The 21263-nt window shown below is 36.3% G+C and overlaps 1 protein-coding gene across 3 annotated transcripts in view; it reads left to right on the top strand.

The window, feature by feature from the left end:
• The window catches only part of PTPRQ (protein tyrosine phosphatase receptor type Q), a 217499-nt gene that overhangs the window by 154006 nt on the left and 42230 nt on the right, over window positions 1-21263 (top strand). For all 3 annotated transcript variants that reach the window (XM_037845990.1, XM_037845989.1, XM_037845991.1), the window contains 2 exons: window positions 16443-16542; window positions 18835-18963. In XM_037845990.1, coding sequence (XP_037701918.1) covers window positions 16443-16542; window positions 18835-18963 — 229 coding nt within the window. The remainder of the gene's footprint in view (window positions 1-16442; window positions 16543-18834; window positions 18964-21263) is intronic.

Below are 21263 nucleotides of genomic sequence, written 5' to 3'. Positions count from 1 at the left end.
CTCACAGACAGAAGGAGCTCAGTGCTGCAGCTGAGAGAGACTTTTGGAGAGACACTTGGGAGCTGATTGCTTTGCCGATGCTAGCCCAGAGTTTGCTCTGGAGAAGCTAAGAGAGACAAGCCCAGGAACATTTTTTGAAAAAGCCATTTTGAAACCAGAATCCTGGAGCAGACACCAGCCACATTGTCTTCCCAGCTAACAGGTTTTCTGGACACCATCACCTACTCTTCAGTGAAGGTATCTTCTTGTTGATGCCTTAATTTGGACACTTTTATGGCCTGGCCTTAGAACTGTAAATTTGTAACTGAATAAACCCCATTTATAAAAGCCAGTCCCTTTCTGGTATTTTGCATAATGGCAACATTAGCAAATCAGAACACATTCCTTCTCAGCACTGCTTTGTTGCATCTCACAAGTTTTGTTATGTTGTGTTTTCATTTTCATTCACCTCAAGAAATTTCGTAATTTTCCTTGTGATTTCTTCTTTCACCAGTTGGTTTTTGCTTAATTTCCACATATTTGTAATTTTCCATTTCTCCTTCCATTTTTGATTTCTAGCTTCATTCCATTGTGGTCAGAGAAGATACATTATATGACTTCAATATTTTTTAATTTATTGAGATTTGTTTTGTGACCTAACACATAGTCTATCCTGGAGAAGAATGTGTAATCTGCTGCTGTTGGGAGAAGTGTTCTATGTATGTCTGGTAGGTCTCACTGGTTTAGAGTATTGGTCAGGTCTTCCATTTCCTTATTGATTGTCTGTCTAGATGCTCTATCCATTTTTGAAAGTAGTGTATCAAATCTCCTACTAATGTCTATTTCTCCCTTCAAATCTGTCAATATTTGATCCATATATTTTAGGTCTCTGCTGTTAGGTGCCCATATATTTATACTTTTATGTCTTGTTGAATTGACTCATTTCTTGGTATATAATGACTTTCTTTGTCCCTTGTAGCTTTTTTTTTACTTAGTCTATTGTACCTGATATTAGTATAGCTACCCCGGCTCTCTTTTTGTTATTACCTGCGTGGTATTTTTTTTTTTTCCATACTTTCACTTTCAATCTACTTGTCTTTGAATTTTAGGTGAGTCTCTTGTAAACAGCGTATGTTTGGGTAATGCTTTTTTTATTCATTCTGCCACTCTCTGCCTTTTGACTATAGAGTTTAATCAATTATTTAAAGTAACTCTTGATGATGCAGGACTTTCTTCTGCCATTTTGCTGTTTTGTCTTTGTAAGTCTTATACCTGTTTTTCACCTTTAATTCTTCCATTAATGCCTACTTCTATATTTATTTAATTTGTTGCATTGTACTATTGGGAGTCCCTTCTCATTTCTTCCTGAATGCATTTTTTTAGGTATTTTCTTTGTGGTTACCATGGCATTAAAATTTAATATCCTAAAACTATGACAGTCACATTTTATTTGATGCCAACTTATCTTCAGTAGTATACACATACACTATTCCCATGCCTCTCTGTCTCTTCACCTTCTTTTTGTATTTGTTACACATAATATCTAAGTACATTGTATATCCAAAACCATAGATTTATCATTTTTATGTATTTGCATTTTAGCACTTTTACTGGAGGTCATTTCTTTAGGCCACTTTGATCCTCTGTCTAGTATTCTTTCCTTCCAGTCTGAAGAACTCCCTCCTTTAGCCTTGTTTGTAGGGCAGACCTAGTGGTAATGAACTTCCTCAGCTCTTTTTTTTCTTTTTTTTTAATCTGGGAATCTCTAATCTCGCTCTCGTTTTTAAAACAAAGTCTGATCAGATATAAAATTCTTGGTTGGGAATTGTTTTCTTTCAGCACTGTAAATATTTTATATTGCTGCCTTCTTGCCTCCATGGTTTCTGATGAGAAATCAGCACTTAATTTTATTGGGTTTTCCTTGTACATAACTCTTTGCTTTTCTCTTGTAGCTTTCAGAACTGTCTCCCTGTCTTTAGCATTGGACAATTTGAATATCATGTGTTTGGACATAGTTCTTTTTTATTTTATCCTGTTGGGGTTTCTTGGGTTTCTTAGATATGCATAATCTGGTTTAGTCCCTGAACTAATTGTTCCTTAAATTTGTATCCAGCTAGTGATATGATGGAGATTTTCTTGAATGTCAGGAGCTAATGAAAATAAACAAACCAAAGCAAAAGCACCTTTCACCCTATTTGCAAATTGGCTCTGCTTTGGCTGGTGGACTCCTTCAGAGTTTAGCCCTCCTATCAAACAGATCAGCCTGAAGCAAATTTGCAGTGCAGGGTCCTCTCTGAGCCTGTGTGGAGCCACAAAGCCTACTTTTTTTCCTGGGCTTGTGCTGGTTAGAGGCCTTAGGAATGCCCCATTTATAGTTTACAGTAAATATAGTTCAGGTGAAAGTCCCCTTTCCTCTCTTTGAAATAGACTTTCACCTCTGTATTAGTCAGGGTTCTCTAGGGAAACAAAATCAACAGGAGATATCTGTAAATTCCTTAGGGCATGATGCACAAGTCCAAATTCTGTAGGGCCAGCCATAAGCTGGCAACTCCAATGAAGGTCTTCGATGAACTCCCCAGGAGAGGCTGGCTGGCTGAAGGAGAAATGAAAGTTCCCTTTTCTCCCTTTAAAGTCTTCAACTGATTGGATTAAATCTAACTGATTGGATTCGCTCATTGTGGAAGATACTCCCTTACTTGATTGTAGACATAATCAGCCACAGATGCAATCCATTGACAGCCTTCCGGTTTATTAACCAGCCACAAAATGTCCTTGCAGTAACAATTAGGCCAGTGTTTGCTTGACCAGCCAACTGGACACCATCACCTGGCCAAGTTGACACATGAACCTAACCACCACAACTCCCCCTGAGTTCTCTCCTGAGTCACTAATGCAGGTAGTCCTTTTCACCAGGTGCTTCAATTTCATTGTTTCTCATACTGCCCCAGCTGTCTGCCAGCTGTTTCTCTGCCCTCAGAACAATCTCTGGGAGGGCAAGCCCGAGACAAGTTCCCTGGCTTAATCTCTCAGATTTGCACTCAATAGATTGGCACTGATATACATGCATCCCAATATATGCACAGGGGTCACTCTGTTCCCTCTGGAACAGGAGCTGGCTCTACCTTGTGTTTTGGAGGGGGGAGGGGAGGAGGCCAGCAAGGGCACCAGAAGCTTCTATTGCTTTTGAAGCTGTGTTTTCTTGATTCTGCACTTGCTCATTTAATGCAGCCCTTCAACTGTTTTCTATTGTTTTAAGAAAGTCTTTAAAGATTCCTCTGCCAACTTTGCCCAAGGAGGGGATTGGAACAGTGGTGATCCTCAGAGCCTGCCCCCAGTGATTTGAAGTAGCAGAAGTAATGATCTTCGATCAGACCACATACTCCTGGAGTTTGGAGGACTAGGTCCATATTTCCCACCCCAGCTCCAGCAAGCTATGCCAGGAGCCTGAGCCTCAGTCCCCACTACTGCCTGCCATGAGGCTTGGGGAAGAGGGTAGAGGTTACTGCAGGGAGGGGGAAATTCACCAGTATTTATCGCAACTTACCATCCTTTTCCTCCTGCTCCTCCCTGAATGCTGCACAGTGTTCCACTAGATCCAGTGTTTCAGAATAATTGGTTCAGACAGCTTCTACCAGTTCAACAGTTGTTTTGTGGTGGGTCTGATTTCTGGAGCCTCCTGCTCTACCATCTTCCACAATCCTCTCCTAAACTATTAAATTCCATAAACGCATTGGTTTGATTAATTTTACCCAATAATTTAATCATTTAGACTTGTGGTTTTGAAATCAGTTAGACTTGTAGAAATATTTTCTCATTTGACAGGTGAGTCCATCATATCCTGTCACCACCAAAGTAAAGTAAATGTTTTTTCATTGACATAATTTCCTATAGGTTGCAGCATTTGAGAAGCTATTATCATAGCTAAGTAGTAATCCTGAGGTGCTCAATGATAGAAGACAAGACACATTACAGAAAAGAAGGATAGCTCATATTGATGTCCTTGGGACGTGGTATCCTGAAGGAGCAGTGCTGGGAAGCACAGACTCGTTGTGTTGTCTGTTTCACGCTGTCTCTCATCAGTGGACTACCTCAGAGAGATTTTTAAAACCTCTTTCATCAGAGCAGATGGGATATGTTCTAAATGAATATTTTCTAAGTTAACTAAACTATGCCACTCTCTGCAGATACATGATGCAGGCCTCCTGTGTTATGTCTTCGGGGAATAAAACATTCTGGAATACTTGATGATTAAGGAAGTATCACTTTGCATTTAAGCACATCGTATTTTTAAAATTTCAATTCCTTCAGTCACTATCTCTGCATTAATAGAAAATAATTGGCAACAAAAGAGGTTAAAAGGGCTGTGCTCAAGTTTAGAAAACTATTCTTGCTCTCTTTGCATCTTATGGAGGCCTGGGCTCAAGAAATTGTCATTTGGAGTGAGCCTTGAGAAATCTCCTTAAGGGAAGTACTTAGACCTTATAAGCCACTGAAGAGAAAAGAGACTGAACATGATGAATCTTGTTTCAAGGGCAAGATGACTTTGTCTGGCACTGACTGGAGGGACTGGAGAGGAAGGGTTAGGTGTCATGAACCCAGAAAAGGACGATGAGACCAGAAATTAAATATGGTATTATCTCAAGGCATGACGCATGAAGTAGCAGCAGGGAACCAAAAGCTGGGGAAATTACCCGGGAACTAGAGCTATGAGAAACTTGAGCTGCTTAAAAATTGAATATGGTTCTCTTAATAGTATATAGAATTTTGGGATAATCAGAAAATACTAAGTTTTAGAGTTAATACCCATTTAGGTGGATTTATTAATTCTCACTGTACCTTGAAATGAAAACAATTCCATATTTCTAATTCATTAAATTTCATGTGGTTTATATATGCTTAGACTTTTGAAAGAAATGAAATTGATTGTTATTTGTGATTTTTTTTTTTTGTCTCCATGATATTCCTTGGTCTTTTTTCTTTGTCATTTATTTAGAGAAGATTTTTACCAAGTGAGTTTTTTATAAGACTTCATGTTTGTACTGCTGTAAATAAAAATCCAGTAAGACAGGATCCCTTTCCTTAAGAGGTCTACCATCCAATAAGATGTAATAGAATAAGTAGAAATACAAAGAAAGATCTTTTGGAATTCTGAAAAGACAGATCTCTTCCACATTGGGGGTTGAGAGTAGGCAGGGTAGGAAATATGGAGGATTTTTTTTGGCAGAAGAGTCTTCAGTGTGGTTTGGGGGAACAATAGATTTGGTAAGGTCCTAAATAAAGTATAGGAGTTGTTAATGCAGATTCAGCAAAACCAACCAAAATTAGTTGGTACATTCCATGTGCCAGACACTACCCTAGGCCCTTCTGTAGTGAACAGAAGAGACATGGTCCCTGCTTTCATGGATTTTATATTCCAGGGAGTTGTGAGGATCTAGTTTGGCTGTAGGTAAATATAGGAGGGCATTGAAATTTATGACAAGATAGTTAGCTTGAGCTACCTTGTTTAAATTGAGGACCAGTTTTGAATTTGAACTTTATTTATTGAAAAGTATAAGACACTGGAGATTTTGAGCATGAGTTGTATAACCAAGCTACATTTACGAAGGGTATTCCTATTGTAAGAACAAATAATAATGCGCACATAGGCTAGGAAAATGCAAGTAGAAATGAAAGGGAGATGTCAGAAATAAGAAAATACCAATAGAACTTGGCAACTGATGAGATAGTGGGCAAGAGGATAGGGGAGGTAAAGACCATTTGAATCACTGAGATATTGGTTTTGCTATTGTCTGTGATTCAGCATTCCATGTCTGAATTATATGAGTTAAAAAGACAGGAAATTAAGAAGGGAAGTAACCTTGAGTGGCAGCTCATGAGAGGCCAGTCTGGGATATTTTAACAGGATGCCCATGTGCAGATTGCCGGGAGTCCATAGGAAATATCTTTGAACTCAAGTGTTTAGAGAAAACAAATTTGAAATAGATGTAAACTTGGGAATTATGCCTATAAAGTTGATTGTTGAAGCCACGAGAGCAAATGTGATCACCAAGGGGTAGAAAGAACAGAAGAGAAAGAGAGAAGAGAGGAACGGGGAATAAAGGGATAAAATTAAAGGGGGAGAATGTTGACAGAGAGAGCATTGTATTTTTATAGTGGTAAGAGGAAGAAGAGCCAGACAAAGAGAGATAGTAGGAACAATCAGAGAGGCTGGAAGAAGACATGGAGGAAATATTGTTGTATAAATCCAGAGTGAAGAGATTTCCAAGAGTAAGTAGTGCATCAAAACTTAGTGATGTAAAACAACCTCTTATGTGGGTCACAAATCTGTGGGTTATCTAGGAGGGTCCTTTGGTCTGTACTGGTTTGTCTGAACTCTGCTAGCCTTTTGGACTTTCTCATGTGTCTTTGGTCAGCTGGCAGATCAGCTGTTGGCTATATGATCACTCTGTTCCCATGGCTGGCAGTTGACATGTTGTTGGCTCAGCACCTCCATTTTATTACATGTCCTCTAATCATCCAGCAGGCTAGATCAGGCTCATTCAGATGGTGATCTCAGGGTTCTAAGCATGGCAAAACCAAGATACAATGGGCAATGGCTTTACATTCCTCTTCTTTTATCACCTTTGTTAAAGTTCCATTAGCCAAAGTAAATCTAGAGTCTGTGTGGGGAAGGTCTTTGTCAAAAAGCATAGACAGAAGGAAGTGTAGTAATTTATGGCCAATTTCACAATTTATCACAGGAAGTCAATAATATTAAAGAATGCAAAAAGGTGAAGTAGGGAAAATATGAAACACAATTGAATTTCTTGATAATAAATAAGTTGTTATTACTAGAATAGCAGATGTCAGTAGACCTGTGGAATAAGAACACATATGGAAAGTTTTTAGAATAAGTAGTGACAAAGAGTAGACAGTGAGTTTTGACTACTTGGATTTTCAAGAATTTGGTCCTGAGGAGGAGAAGAAAAATTGTTGATTGAAGGGACTAAGGGGAAGAGCTCAGAATTTCATTAAACTAGTTAATGAACACATTAGAGAAGAGAAAGCTGATACCACAGAAGAGAAGGGGGATAATTATTGTATCAAGGAACTAATGGAAGAAGATATACAACTGAAAATAAATGGAGAGGAATTATCCTTTTAAGCTTGAAAATTTTTTCCTTCTTCTGAGATAGTGAGAAAGAAAAGACAAAATAGAGAATGTTTTAGATAGAGGGAAGAAAAGTAGAGGTACTATTATCAAAATACCTCAGTATTCAAGAAAGTAAGTAGAAGATATAAAGTAGAGGGAGGTGAAGTGAAAATAAACCTTGAGAAGAAAAAAATATGTGGGATAGCTTTCATGGAGAAATTAATGGGGGATCAAATACAAATGAGTTTTCTGAGAGCTGTAGTGGGTGCAAGTAAGAAGAAAGCCTGATATTTCTAGTAAAGCAAAGTGGTCAAATATTGTTTTTCTCTAGCGTTGTTCACCTGCTTGGAAGAAGAAGAAAAAATGAATAAAATTGGATTTATTTAATATTTAGAATTGAAAATGTAGTTGCAATGGAAGGCAAGAGATTTAGAAAGTATAGAAGTACTCTTGATTAAGTCACATGGTAGTAAAACTGATGGACTTATAGACAATTCAGGCCCTGGAAGTTATGATGTTGCCACAGTCCCATATATTTATTCATAACATATGCCCTCACATTTTTAGTGCTTACTATATACCAGGCATAGAACTAGACAATTTCATACAATAGTAATAAAGTATGTCCTCAATACTCATTCTAAATTGGTGTTAATATCCTTATTTTATGTGAAGATCAAGCTAGAAAACAGTAAATAATACCAACAATAGCTATTTACTTCTAATACTATCTGAATAGCAACTGTGCTATGTATCAGGGTGTGTATATGTATGTACACACATGTATATTTACATGTATATTTTATAATACCTTTTACTAAACTGAGAAGCTTGAGATCTTTTTATATTGTCTCCCATCTTTTCTTATTTTTTTAAGCCTCACACAAACATGATGATCTCAGTACTGTTATCAGCCTCATTTTACAAAGAAAGCAAATCAATACCTAGAGAGGTTGAATGACTTGCCCAAGTTCACACAGCCAGTAAGTGAAAATGAGGTTAGACTTCAAAGCAGGAAGATTTGAAGTGGGTTATGAAAAACTATGCCAATGTAATGTATCTGTGAAAAAAACTTGAAATTGGAAACAGGCAGGGTATGGACATAGTGGTTATAATTTTATCAGGAAATTGAGGATAAGAGAAGCAACTGAATTTGAAAAAAAACTTAATTCCATTGGAAGTTCTAGCATAAAGGGAACTGTGATGTGCCACAAGACTTCTTTAACCAAAGAGTAGATTTTTAGAAGAAAAAAACATTTCCTTATTCTGAGAGAATTGTATTGCCTGTTATCCCTAGAAAAGACCATTGTACAGCAAAATAGATGTTGTCTTCAGAAATAATTTTCAAGAAACACAAATTGTCTATGTATGTCCACATTTTTATTTCAAACTTCATTTACAGTTGAGGCAAAATGTTAAATCACAGTTCTGGGCAACTAACTCCGTCCAGACTCTTGAAAATATGGTCCAGGAATAGCATTCCCTTGACCTGATATGATCCAGAAATCAAGCTTACAAAATAAGACTCTGAAAAAAAACATGTTTAGAATATGTCTTAAGCCATCACTGGCATATATGTTGTCAGAGCCATGCTTTTGACAAAAGTTGTCTAACACACAATTAAAATTTAAGGTCACAAATGGGTAGCTAGCATTTTAGAATTCTGAGTGATCACCTGAAGGTAGATCCACACCTCTATGTCCAGCATGATTAAAGAAGGGGATTAAGATCTTGCTAGTTTGAAGGGGATTAAGATCTTGCTGATTTCAAACACATTGTCAATGGGAGGACACATTTAGTCAGTTGTCTGAGAGGCAAAGTTGATACATATAGGGCAATAATTGTGAGAAAAAGAAGCCATAAGCTAGGAAGAAAGCCTAGCATTCTTCTTCCTCACATTCTGACAAATGGCTTCTCCCTGGTCAAGGATGGGGCTCAAACCACACTTTGACCCTAAGCAGTCTCAAAATGCTCTTCACCACAGGTCTGCTCTTTCTTCCCTCCTCTCACAGCCAAAGTTGTAGAATACAATAACAGATTCTGGAATGTAGCAGAAATATACAGTCGGTTGTCTGGTTCTTCTTTGGAACCATAATCATCACCCCCAGTAAGCCAGGTACTAATATTTGTGTGCCTTGGTAGCAGCAGGAATCTAAGTAGGTTTATGATGTGGAATGATGGGGACAGGGCAGGAGCCTGCCAGTTAGGAAAGGAGACTCGACACAGTAAGTGGAAAGCTTTGGGTCTGTTAAGGGGTAGAAATTAGGAAGGGTTCCCAGAATTTAGCATATTATTTTAGCCCAGTGACAAGGAGATAGAGTTATCTACTGATAGAGAGCAGTTTTGTAATTAACCTTTGCCCTGGAATACTTATTCTGGATTGATCACATAGAGTTCTGCTGTCCAGATGGTCATTTATAGCTAGTAAAACAGTGACAGATATGAGTGGAGGAAATTACCAAGGGAGCAACCATTAGTTATGGTGAAATGGGATGTTCTGACTTGAGTATGGAGTGCACAGTTTGAGCAGAATTTCTTGATGATCAGCAAACTGGCCCAGCCATTTTGCTGGTTATTGTATATAACACCATCAAAATCTGCAATTGTATTAGTTTTCTACCAGCTATTGGGTGTTGTGGTTCTGTATGAGATAGGCTTCACCTTGATGAGTCAGGCACCAAAGAGCATCTTCCAGAAAAGATCCTGTCCATAATTTGAAATTAAGAGAAAATCATGGAGTCAAAAGAGTTCTTGGAAAAAGAACATTGCCAAAGAAGATACAGTGGAAGGACACAAAAAGGAAATAAATCTGAACATTTCTATAAGTAAATCAATGGGGACAACTGTTTCATAGCTGTGAAAATGAGGGTATGCTGGTTTAGATATATTATGTCTCTCAAAAAAGCCATATTCTTTATTGCAATCTTATGGAGGCAGACTGATTAGTCTTGATTAGTGTGGAACCTCTGATTGAATTGTTTCCATGGAGGTGTGGACCCTGCCCATTCAGGGTGGGTCTTGATCAGTTCACTGGACTACTTAAGAACTCTGTATTGCTAATGCTGATGCTTGCTGACACTTGGAGAGATGCTTGGAGATGCAGACAGAAGGATGATTGGAGATGCTAGGCTAAGAGCTGAAGCCCAGAGTTTGCCCTGGAGAAGCTAAGAGAGGACCCCCAGGTACTTAAAGAGAAATGCCCTGGGAGAAAGAAGCAAGGACGCACGGGAGCTGAGAGAGAGGAGCAAAGACATTTTGGAGAAAGTCGTTTTGAAACACAACCTGGGAGCAGAGGACCAGCAGATGCCAGCCACATGCCTTCCCAGCTGACAGAAGTGTTCCGATGCCATCATCCTTCCTTTAGTTAAGGTATCCTCTTGTTGATGCCTTACTTTGGACATCTTTATGGTTTTAGAACTGTAAATTTTTACTCGAATAAATCCCCTTTATAAAAGCCAATCTATTTCTGGTATTTTGCATAAAGGCAACATTAGCAAACTAGAACAGAGGGCAAATAAATAATAAAGTACATTGATGTAATACCCCTGGCATTATCAAAAGATGGCAAAGTATATTCAAGTCCTTTGGTCTCTCAAACATATGTTGGGATGCATCGTACCATTTGTAGGTCGATGGCCTCCAGCATTCCCAGAAGGCCTGCTGAAGACTTATGTGTGTATGTGAACCCAGACTTCAGTGAAGGAAGTCTAGACCCTATCTAGGTCATCTAGCAAAATACCATTCACTGGTATTTTGGACACAACAGGCAATGAGCTCTAAGCTGAGATGCCCATCTATAAAGGATTTTAGAACCTTTGCATGGCTGTGTAAGTTAGTGTAGGGCACGTACTCCAAGACAGATCATTTTGGTGATAGTTGTGCCTTTCAAAGATATTATGATTTGGAAGTTAAAATTAGGAACAATGAATCACCAGAGATTGATGAAGTAAAAAATTTAAGTTTAATGAAAGGGATTAACAGAAGCATAAGACACTGGGGGGTAGCCAGGGCTTTGCTGGAAGAGGAGTTTTCATTTTTAGGGAAGCCTTTATAGCCTGACAGAATCATCATGAGAAATGACATATGCCATTATTTTCATCCTCAAGGAACACTTAGAACTTATTTTATCTTGTTTTCAGTCAGGATTGAGCATTAGCATTTTTATTAACAAAATGCACAAGTATCCCTCTGAAAACTCTTTTAAAAAAATCTTCCCTAGGAGCGTCACTTATGGAACCCTCTTGTCGGCAATGTTTTAATTACAAGGTTTAATTATAGAGGATTCCTGTGATTTGAAAACGAGACACTCCTTTCTACACCTTACAGGGTTCTCATTAAATTTGAACAAGATGAAACCTTAAACCCCATGGCAAAAGCACTCTGATTGTTTTCTTTTGTCATAACACTTCTCATTTAATTACTGTACTAACAATGAAAAGTTCCAATATGCTTACTTGGAAGCAGCAGTAAGCTATGCGTCTTCTGCAGCAAAGGATCACTTTCCCAAAGGGACCAGAGGAACAGAAGAAAGTTTTATGATATTACTGAGACAGACTTTGGAGACAGACATTTTCAGGTGGTTTTAGCATATATTGATGTGTGTGACCTTGAATTAGTTACTTAACAATTTATTTAACCTCTGAAATCTTGTTTTGAAAATGCAAGTAACTCACTGGGAGACTAAATCAGATGAATGAATGAATGAATGAGAAATGTTTATTAAGAAACATTATTTGTGCTAAGCCTTGTAAGTGTTTTTATTTATAAGCTCATGCGTTCTTTACTACATTATATATTTTTGTATATAGATACCCCCTATTTTTAGGTTTTTTTTTTTTTTTTTTTTTTTTTTTACCTCCTATTTCTAGGTAAAAAATCCAAAGATTACAGAGCTAGGATGCAGCAGCACTAGCTTTCAAATCCAGGCAACGTGACTCCAGTTAGTGCTGTGTTTAGAAGCACTGGACCACACTACCTAGAATTGCTAAGTGCCCAAAGAGCTTTCCTTTTCATTACTGTTGGTGATGTTTCTGCTCCCAAAAGTTTTATTTCTTGCTGTACCATTTTCTCTTCTCAATAGTTTTCATTGTTTCTAGCTACTCTCTTCTCTCACTTTATTTTAGCCTTATTAGATTTACATTCACAAATGAGCATGCTTTATTTTTGTGCATGAAGATACAATAATTCATTTTCTCTTTTTAAAACCATGAATGTGTGACTTTCTCCCACACTCTGACAAATACTATTTATTGACTACTTTTCAAATTTTGCCAATCTGATGGATGAAAGTATTGTCCCATCAAGGGTGTTTTAATTTATATGTCTTGAATCATGAAGTTGAGTAACTTTTAATAAATCTTTTGTGCAGTGTTTGAATACTGCAGATGACTAGCACTGCACCAAAAGAGAACTCTATATTGTAGTCCTGTTAAAAGAACTGTTTTTCTTTTAGGAATCATAAAATAGCAGTAAGAATACCTTCCACTTAATCTATATCGGGAGCCAGACATTACACTATGAACTTCATACCTCTTTTAATTCAAGCTTCTTCTAGAGATATAAAAGCAGCTTAAAAATTAGGATCCCTATGCTGAGTTTAAAGACTGATGATGTCAGTCAGAAGATAACATGAAAAATTAATTAGTGCTTTATAATTATGATTTGTTTAATGAGACTAGTATGTTTTCTTGTTTAAAAAAAACACAATTTAATTTTATCTGCTGCAGGATTTTAAGCTTAGTCAGGAAACGACTTGTGCCTATTCCCACAATAATCATGTTTATACTTTCAAGTGGAAGAATTCCATTTTCTATGAAAGGATTTGAAGAAGTGACTCCATTTTGTACCAGTAATGCTCTGTGGGTGCATGCATAGCAGTGAATCAGAAAGAGTACTTGACAGTCACGGCACATTTTGTCCTCTCCTAGTGGTACTTTGTAATACATGTGCCCAAAGGATTACATATTGTTTATTAATACATTATATGTCATTTCCTCACTTCACTTGGACAGTGCTTTGGTGTAGTAATTTAATCTGAAAATTTTTGTGTGGTCTATGAAAACATTTTTTCCCGCTGAGTTCCCTGGGTATAGTGATTCAGTATTACTTGATAAAGATGATTCATCATTCATCTTCATGCTTCCTTTCCCAAGCATATCTAATTAAAGGCAGCATATGAAAAATCATATAACCATTAATATTTTAAGGTATAAAACAGGTGTTTCTAAAATACTTCACAAGCTATATGCTGCTTTGGCATCTTCTAAATTTAGCTGGCGTTCTAGAGGCCCATGATGCTCTGATCACTATTTAAAATTCACTATTCATTCAAATATACCACAGAAAATAGCCACAGGAACCTATTCATATCTGGTAACATTTCATAAGTACCACTCCAGGGAATAAAGAAGAAAAACTAATCCCTGCATATTTTACAGATAACTAACCTATTTTATTTTGTCACTTGACTGTAATACTTTTTATAACAAAATTATAAATTATGTAACTTAAAATTAGCTACAATTATAATTAGTAGTTGTGCCTAAAATATATGTTGAATAATTTTTATATTCTTATTCAATTCACTTCATGATTTAAACCTGAAAATTTTTAATATCATTTTCAAAATTTGTATTTTTATCCATTAGCATATTTAGGAAATGTGCATTTATTATGTGCCTGGTACTATTCTCAGAACTCAGAGTGCAGTATTGAATAAAACAGGCTAAGATCCCTGTCCACAAGGAGTTTACATTCTATAGGGAAGGACAGACAAAAAAACAATAAGCATAATAAATAACTGGGTTATAAGGTATATTAAAAGGTGATAAGGACTGTGGAGAAAAGAAAATGTAGAACAGTGTGTGGGGGGTGTGGAAGGGGGTGGAAGGAGGCAGGAAGTGACGGAGTTATAGATTTCAATATTAAATGGGGTAGTCAGAGTAGACCTCATTGAGAAGTGGATGTTTGAGCAAACCCTTTAAGGAAATGAAATGGCTCCCCATGCATATACTGAGAGAATGACCTTACTGGGCAGAGGAAGCAGCTGGTGCAAAACAAACAAACAAACAAACAAAGCTGGTGACATGGTGTGTTCAGGAAGAGCAGTGAGCCTGTAGCTCCAGAGGAGTGAGCAAGGTGGGGGCTGGTGGGAGAGGAGGTCAGAGAGTTAAAGGGTCCCAGTTCACACAGGCCACTGGAAGGACTTTGCTTTTCTCTGTGTGAGATGAAGAGGATTTTGAGCACAAGAGTAATGTTTTAGAAGGATTACCCTTACTGCTATATTGAGAATAGATGCAAGGAGGACAGGGATGGACAGAGGGAGACCTGTTGGATGTCTAAGAGGTGTCTAGGCATTAATTAATGTAAGACAGGATGGTGGCCTGGAGCAGGGTGCTGGCAGCAGAGGTGGTGAGAAGTAAGTGGAGCATACATAAATGCAGAGGAAATGATACAATGACCCCCCAAAAAACCTACTAACTAGATTTAGTAATCATTGACATGTTATCATATTTGCATTATTTATTTATGCATTCTTTTATTTTAAAGTAAATGACAGAAAACATGGTATCCCATCCCTGAATACTTTAGTATGCTTCTCTAATAGGTATATTTTAATTATATTGCTACAGTTAAACAAAATTATAAGTCCTTGAAATTATTTAAATTATATATACATATATATATTTAAATCATCCCCAGAATTTCCATGAGAACCCAAATAAAAAGTTAATAACATTGTCTTTGTTATATCTCTTCATTCCTTTTAATCCAGCACAGCCTTCTCTTCCTCCTTTTTCTTTTCTTTTCTTTTTTTTTTTTTTTTCCCTTATGCCTTAGACCCATTAAAACAATGAAGTGAATTGCCCAATAGCATGTCCCCCATTCTGGATTTGTCTAATTGCTTTCTCTTGGGTTTCATTTTATTTGTTCCTCTCTCCCTTATATCTTATAAATGAAAAATAAAATCTGAAGGCTTGAATATTCACAATCAACACATTTGGCAGCAATAATTTACAGGAATTGCTGCTTAGATCATAATGCCTCCCATCAAGAGGTATATAATATCTGGTTGTCATAATTAAATGATGCTAAAATTTATCAGTATATTTAGTGGTAGTAACAGCATGATCCTTTATTTAAAGTTTGCTTTAACCCCCTTATTACCAGCAGATAATCTATGGGGTGGTAATTTGGTATTCTGTGTATATCCAATTCCCTATTAACCTTTTGCCTAATGTTTAAGAATGCATTTATGATTGTTACCTGGATCAATTATATTGTTAAGGATACAAAATGGTTATTTTCTAACTTTATCATTGTTCCATATTTAATAACCAGAATTCTCCTCTAACGAGGAGCTTTATCTCCTAAGGGCTATTTTTTAAACACTTAAATATAGTTCATATGAGAAAGCTGGGAGAATTGCTTAATTTTCTCCCTTTAATTGCAGATTTTCAGAGAAAGGAGATGATACACTAACTATAAACAGTGTTTAGAAATGAGTATTTTTTTGTTTAGTCTCGATTTCTCCTTGATTAAATAAATTAGGTGAATAAACTCATGGACTTTTATGTATTCAACATGTTTCTATCAATTTCTGCTTTTATGTATTATAATAATTAAATAGTTCTTTCTTTGGTGTAGGAGCCTCTTTAAAATGATCTTTTGGCCTTTTTAGACCACTAGTCTCTGTTACATCCTATATTTTTGGCACCATAATATGTCCCACATTCATTTTGTTCCCTACTCCCAATCTGGAACTACCATCTCTCCAAGATGCCCTGAGAATTGTGTAACTTTTGAAGGTAGACCCAACAGAATTTCCTCAGAGATTTTGGATGTGGCATGTGAGAGAAAGAGAAGTCAAGTATGGTTCTAAGGTTTTGGCCTCAGCAATAGGAACAATGGAATTGCTGTCAACTGAGAGGCGGAAGGATACAGTTGAAAGGGGGAAGTCTAGGAGTTCAGCTTTGGGCATTGTGATTTTGACATTTTAATTAGACATCTAAATAAAGATGTCTAGTTGGCAATTGGATATACAAGTCTGGACCGTTATAGATAAAAATTAAGTGGTCATCATCACATAGATGAGATTCTAAACCATGAGACTGAAGAGGCTCACCAAGAGAATGAGTATCAGTAAGTCAAATAAGAGGACCAAGGACTAAACCCCAAAGTTAGGAGATCTAGGAGAAGAGGAGAAACAAGCAAGTTTTTATGTTTTGCCAGCATTCTTGAGCAGCATGCCAAGAAAACATTTTTCTGTGTTTTTGATGCCCAATAATCCATAATAATATTTAATGTTAATGTCATCCCTCTTCTACTCCAGGTGAAGGACTTTCAGAAACAGCTGTAGAAATTATTCTTTCAGTCACTTTGTGCATCCTTTCAATAATTCTTCTTGGAACAGCTATTTTTGCATTTGCAAGGTAAGATTTACTTGTGCTCACATTCCTAGCATGCTTTCTAGGCATTATGTCAACCGGGATCCAATCAGGAGGGAGAAACCACAGCAGTTATTTTAATAGGGAAAATTTAATATAAAGAAGTGTTAACTAATAGAAATGGTTAACTGCTAAAGGGGTAAAAGAGAACTCTAAGGAGTCCAGAAGTGGCAAATGCAATGTAACAGCTGCTCTTTCTAGGTTGAAAGAAGAGAGGTCAATAAAGGAACTAAGAACCAGAAGAACTCCCACCTCAAGGCTGACAAATATATGCAGCCTATCAGTGAGCAAAGAAATACAACAGAGAGCCAGGGCTGGGGCTGGTCTGTAGAAGTTGCCCACCAATGTTGGACAGTATGGGGAGGCTGCAGTTGGTCTGTAGAAGCAACCCACTGTTGCTGGATGGGGTAGGTAGACTAGAGTTGCTTGGAATCATGCACAGATGGAAACGTATATGCTTAAGAGGCAGCTGTATCTCATCGGGGTAGCCTTCAGGGCTCCCACAATGAATAATAATGATGCAGGACTGGAACTCAGAAGGGAAGTGTCTCTCTATCCCTACTACCTGCCAGGGTCACTCTACTTGCCTCAATTGATGAAGATTAACGTTAAGACAGCTGGCAAAGGAGAAATGTGATAATACAAAAACAGAAGCTGCCTGGCTTTCTACATTTTTTAAATAATTCATAATGCTGATAGGTTTGACTTAGAATATTTTAACAAAAGCAACATTTAATATTTATTCAGAAGAGAGAATTTGTACAATTAGGATGATGCATTAAAAATGTTAAACTTCCTTCTATGGTAGGACCTCTTCTCATGTTTACTTTACAGTCATGTCTTTTCAAGTTTTCCAAGTGTCTTTTCAGATTCTCAATATCAGGCTCTTAATCCCCCTGTTGTTTACAGGACCTTGGGGGAAATTTAGTTGTGACCCCCAAATCTAGGTTCATATGGTAGATTGACAAGTTAAAGAGACCTTTCATTTGCAAACATAACCATTCTACTAATTTCCTAAATAGCTCAATAGACTCTTTTATTTTAACTGGAGTGTTGTACTGTATTGTAAATGCCATGCGTCATCTATTTCATCTTGAATCTCTTAAATCATCATTTTGATGGATAATTTAAAAGGCTCTTGAATTTTGCCACACACTTTTTTCAGATTCAACCAGAAGAGAGTTAGAGAACGTCATTATTATAGCCACTTTAAAAGATATATTTTTGTGTAAGATATGGGTTTCGTCCCTAAGGGGCATGAATCAGCCATGTTAATATTGTCTCCCTATTCTAAAATCTTCTCTGACTTCTCATTTCCTTACAGGATAAATTCCTTATGTAAGCAGGAAATGCCCCACCCCTTATTCCCTGTAACTCCCTTACACATTTATCTTCAGCCAAACAGGTCTATTCTTTGTCACCTGAACATTCTTCAGGCTTTTATACAACTCTGCTTTTGTTCAGTCAACTGAAAATATGCATCTTTTGCCTTCTTGTACGGGAAGACCCAACTCAAATTCCCCTTATTTATTTCATCTAAATAGTAATAGTTGTAATCATGTATAATTTACTTTGTAACTAATCAAGTGCTGTCTTGCAAGTTGTAATTTGAATATTTTTTGTCTCCTGCTATGATTTTCTAAATTTAGTATTCAATTATAATGCCTTTGAGGATAGGGTCCACATTTTATAGTTTCTATATACTCTCAGTACATAAATCATAATAAATAATAAAAATTTTAAATGATAAACTTAAAGTAACTATATAATACTTTGTAATACATTGCACCATGTCAAAGTGAAAGAAGCATGTACAAGGTTTAAAATGAAAAGACTGGCTTGACTCTAAGTGCTGTTATTTACTAGCCATGTTGCTTATTTTTGAACCAGAGTTTTCTGATTGAAAATAAATATATTACATACTTCATAATAAGGTCATGAAAATTCAATAAGATAATTCAGAACATCTTTATGTGCTTTAATGTATGTAAAAATGTTATCTATATATATAAAACAATGTAACATTATTTTTTAGCACTGGTGTTGATAGCACTGAGATATTTGTACTTGGGCAAATTTGCCTTTTGTGACAAATTTATGAGACAGGAGGAAAAACTAGCTCACTGCATCAGTCTCATTTGCTTTGTATTGTAAATATGCCAGTGGCTCAAGGCTTAAATAACCAAGTCTCATTAAAATTTGGAACTTCACTAAACTAAATCTAATGTCATACTGCATATGACATTCCCTTTTTGGGCTTTACTGCCCTTGTTTTAGAATTCGACAGAAGCAGAAAGAAGGTGGCACTTACTCTCCTCGGGATGCAGAAATTATTGACACTAAATTCAAGCTGGATCAGTTCATCACAGTGGCAGACCTGGAACTGAAGGACGAGAGATTAACGCGGTGAGCACACTCCTCTGTCGAACAGTGGTCCAGAGGGCTTGGAGCCATGACCCTATTCTGACCTGTGCTTGTTGGAAGTGTTTGTGCGGCTCTTATTTACACAGGTCACAGAGATCTTCTTTCAAAGGGTGACCTCCATTTTCTACACACTTTTCACTGGTGTTCGGAGAATCACTTAATCTTCCTAATATTTAGAGTTCAATGTGAACATTGGACTACAATGTTCAATAAAGAATTTTTTCTTAGCCAAACATTTTTATGAATAATTTTTTTTAATTTGTGTTTCATATTCACTTTATATGATAGTTAAAAAAAAATCACATTATCTGGAAATAACCACATTTTTAATCCAAAATTTAAATTAATTAAATTTATTACTACTGGATATTAATTCTTTATATTCTTTTCATAAAAGTCTTTATTATGCTCCTTATTTCAGTATAAAATGACATAAAAAAGTGAAAATTGTCACCATCTTCATTTTCTTTTTTAATGCCTGATACTTAAATGCAAAGTAAAAATTACCTTCAGAAAGAAAAGTAAAAGCATATATACCAAATATGTGCCATCATTATGTGTTGGAAAGAGTGGGGTGCTCAATTTTAAATAATAAATCATTTAAAATCCCTTTAAAAGCATTGTAATTTATTCAAAATGTTGGCACATTTTAAAAACTTGTGTCTGTGAAGAGAACTCATCAAATGCTTTATAAAAACTATCATTAGGCTGTCTTAAGTTTATTTTCTTACAAGATCCAATAATTTGTGATGCTATGTATAAGCATAAGGCAATTGTTACAAATTGCTTGCACAGCTCTGTTAAACGTTCAAAAATTATTATTGATTTTGAAAATATGGTACCAGAAGTCTTGGGCTTAAACAGGAGTTAGTCATTTGTAGTCATCATTTACCTAAGTTGGTCATTGCCTAAATAGATTAACTTTGCAAGCACATTACCCATATGTCTAAAAATATCTAATACATGCCATAGAGGGAAGTGTCAATTAAAAAGCAGAGTCCTTCCAAATGCTGCAAATTGAAAGTTTATCTCTGTTATCACTAAATTCCAAGAAATGTGATTGTTGGATATGAAAATTTACTTCCTTAACATTTAGATATTTATTTATCTTTGTTGATATTCTAACAAAGGTTGTTCCGTCTACTAATGGACAATGATCTAAAGACTTATATGTAAGATAGTTGTATATTACCCAGAATATATTTTTCCACATAAGAAGTGTCAAGTGTGAAAAGTCAATAACCCACCAAAGTCAAGTTAAACCATATTGTAGGAACCATAGAGCATTACTAGTACCAGCCTGTTTTTAGTTCCAGAAGTGTGCTGCAAGTAGAAAAAAGAGTGTCTTCTCCTACCTCCCTGTGGGCCAGGTGAATTTCAATAGAATCCTCCTAACTCCTTTTCTGCATTCCTTTCTCAATTCCTTGTGCCCTGTCCACATGCCCAGGGTCTTAGTCCCTTTTACATACAAACAAAAGTTTACAAGGAATAAAGCTTCAAATTTCTCAGTGCAGTTAATTTCAGCTGTTGAGACAATTTAGTTGAATCTTTTCAAACTAAAATGTGAATTTCTAAGAGCTCATAACACTTTTAGAACTTTCTCATTTTTTAAAAGAATCTTTATTAACCCATCAAAAATCCTTAATAAGTAGATATTTAGGACAAAAGTGATAAAACCCAATCAGTATGGGAGAAAGTTTGCTTAACAAAGAAGTTACCATTCAAGGCAGGCCAGCCTAAGCCTGTGAGGAGGCTGTAGTGGGGTCAGATCCTGTTAAGCTTTGTCTGTTTTCACAGTTTGCTTGTTCCTCTACTTCTCAACAGAGCTATTATCAAGAAGCTAAAAGTATTTTTAAAATGACTGCCATGCAGCTGCAGAGAAGTTTCAGATAATAGAAAAGGTGGGCAAGGACTGTATAGATTGTTTATAGGCATTTATACTTGTCTGTCTTAATTAACCTTAAATCCTCATTATTAATTTCCCTGCTTCCAGGTTTATTTATTTATTTACATTGCTTTATTTGTAAAAGGATGTGTGTTTTTCAAATGTACATCAGATAATTTTTAGTTATTTTTGCACATAGAAAATTAGTATATTTCAATCCTAATAATAGAAAAATTGGAAGTTTTAGTTTCTATACTTTCACTTTCTTGTTTGTTATTATTCTGGTATTTGTGACTGTAAAACATACTTGTTTGTAATGCCCATGTCACATAATAATATGCTTTGTTGAATTCATTACAGAAATTCATTAAAATAGCAATCAAGTGGCTTGGGTGTT

Source organism: Choloepus didactylus, chromosome 8, assembly GCF_015220235.1.
Source record: "Choloepus didactylus isolate mChoDid1 chromosome 8, mChoDid1.pri, whole genome shotgun sequence".
Classification (NCBI taxonomy): Eukaryota; Metazoa; Chordata; class Mammalia; order Pilosa; family Megalonychidae; genus Choloepus; species Choloepus didactylus.
Note: the sequence above shows the minus strand (reverse complement) of the source record. Positions and strands in the feature narration are given on the sequence as shown.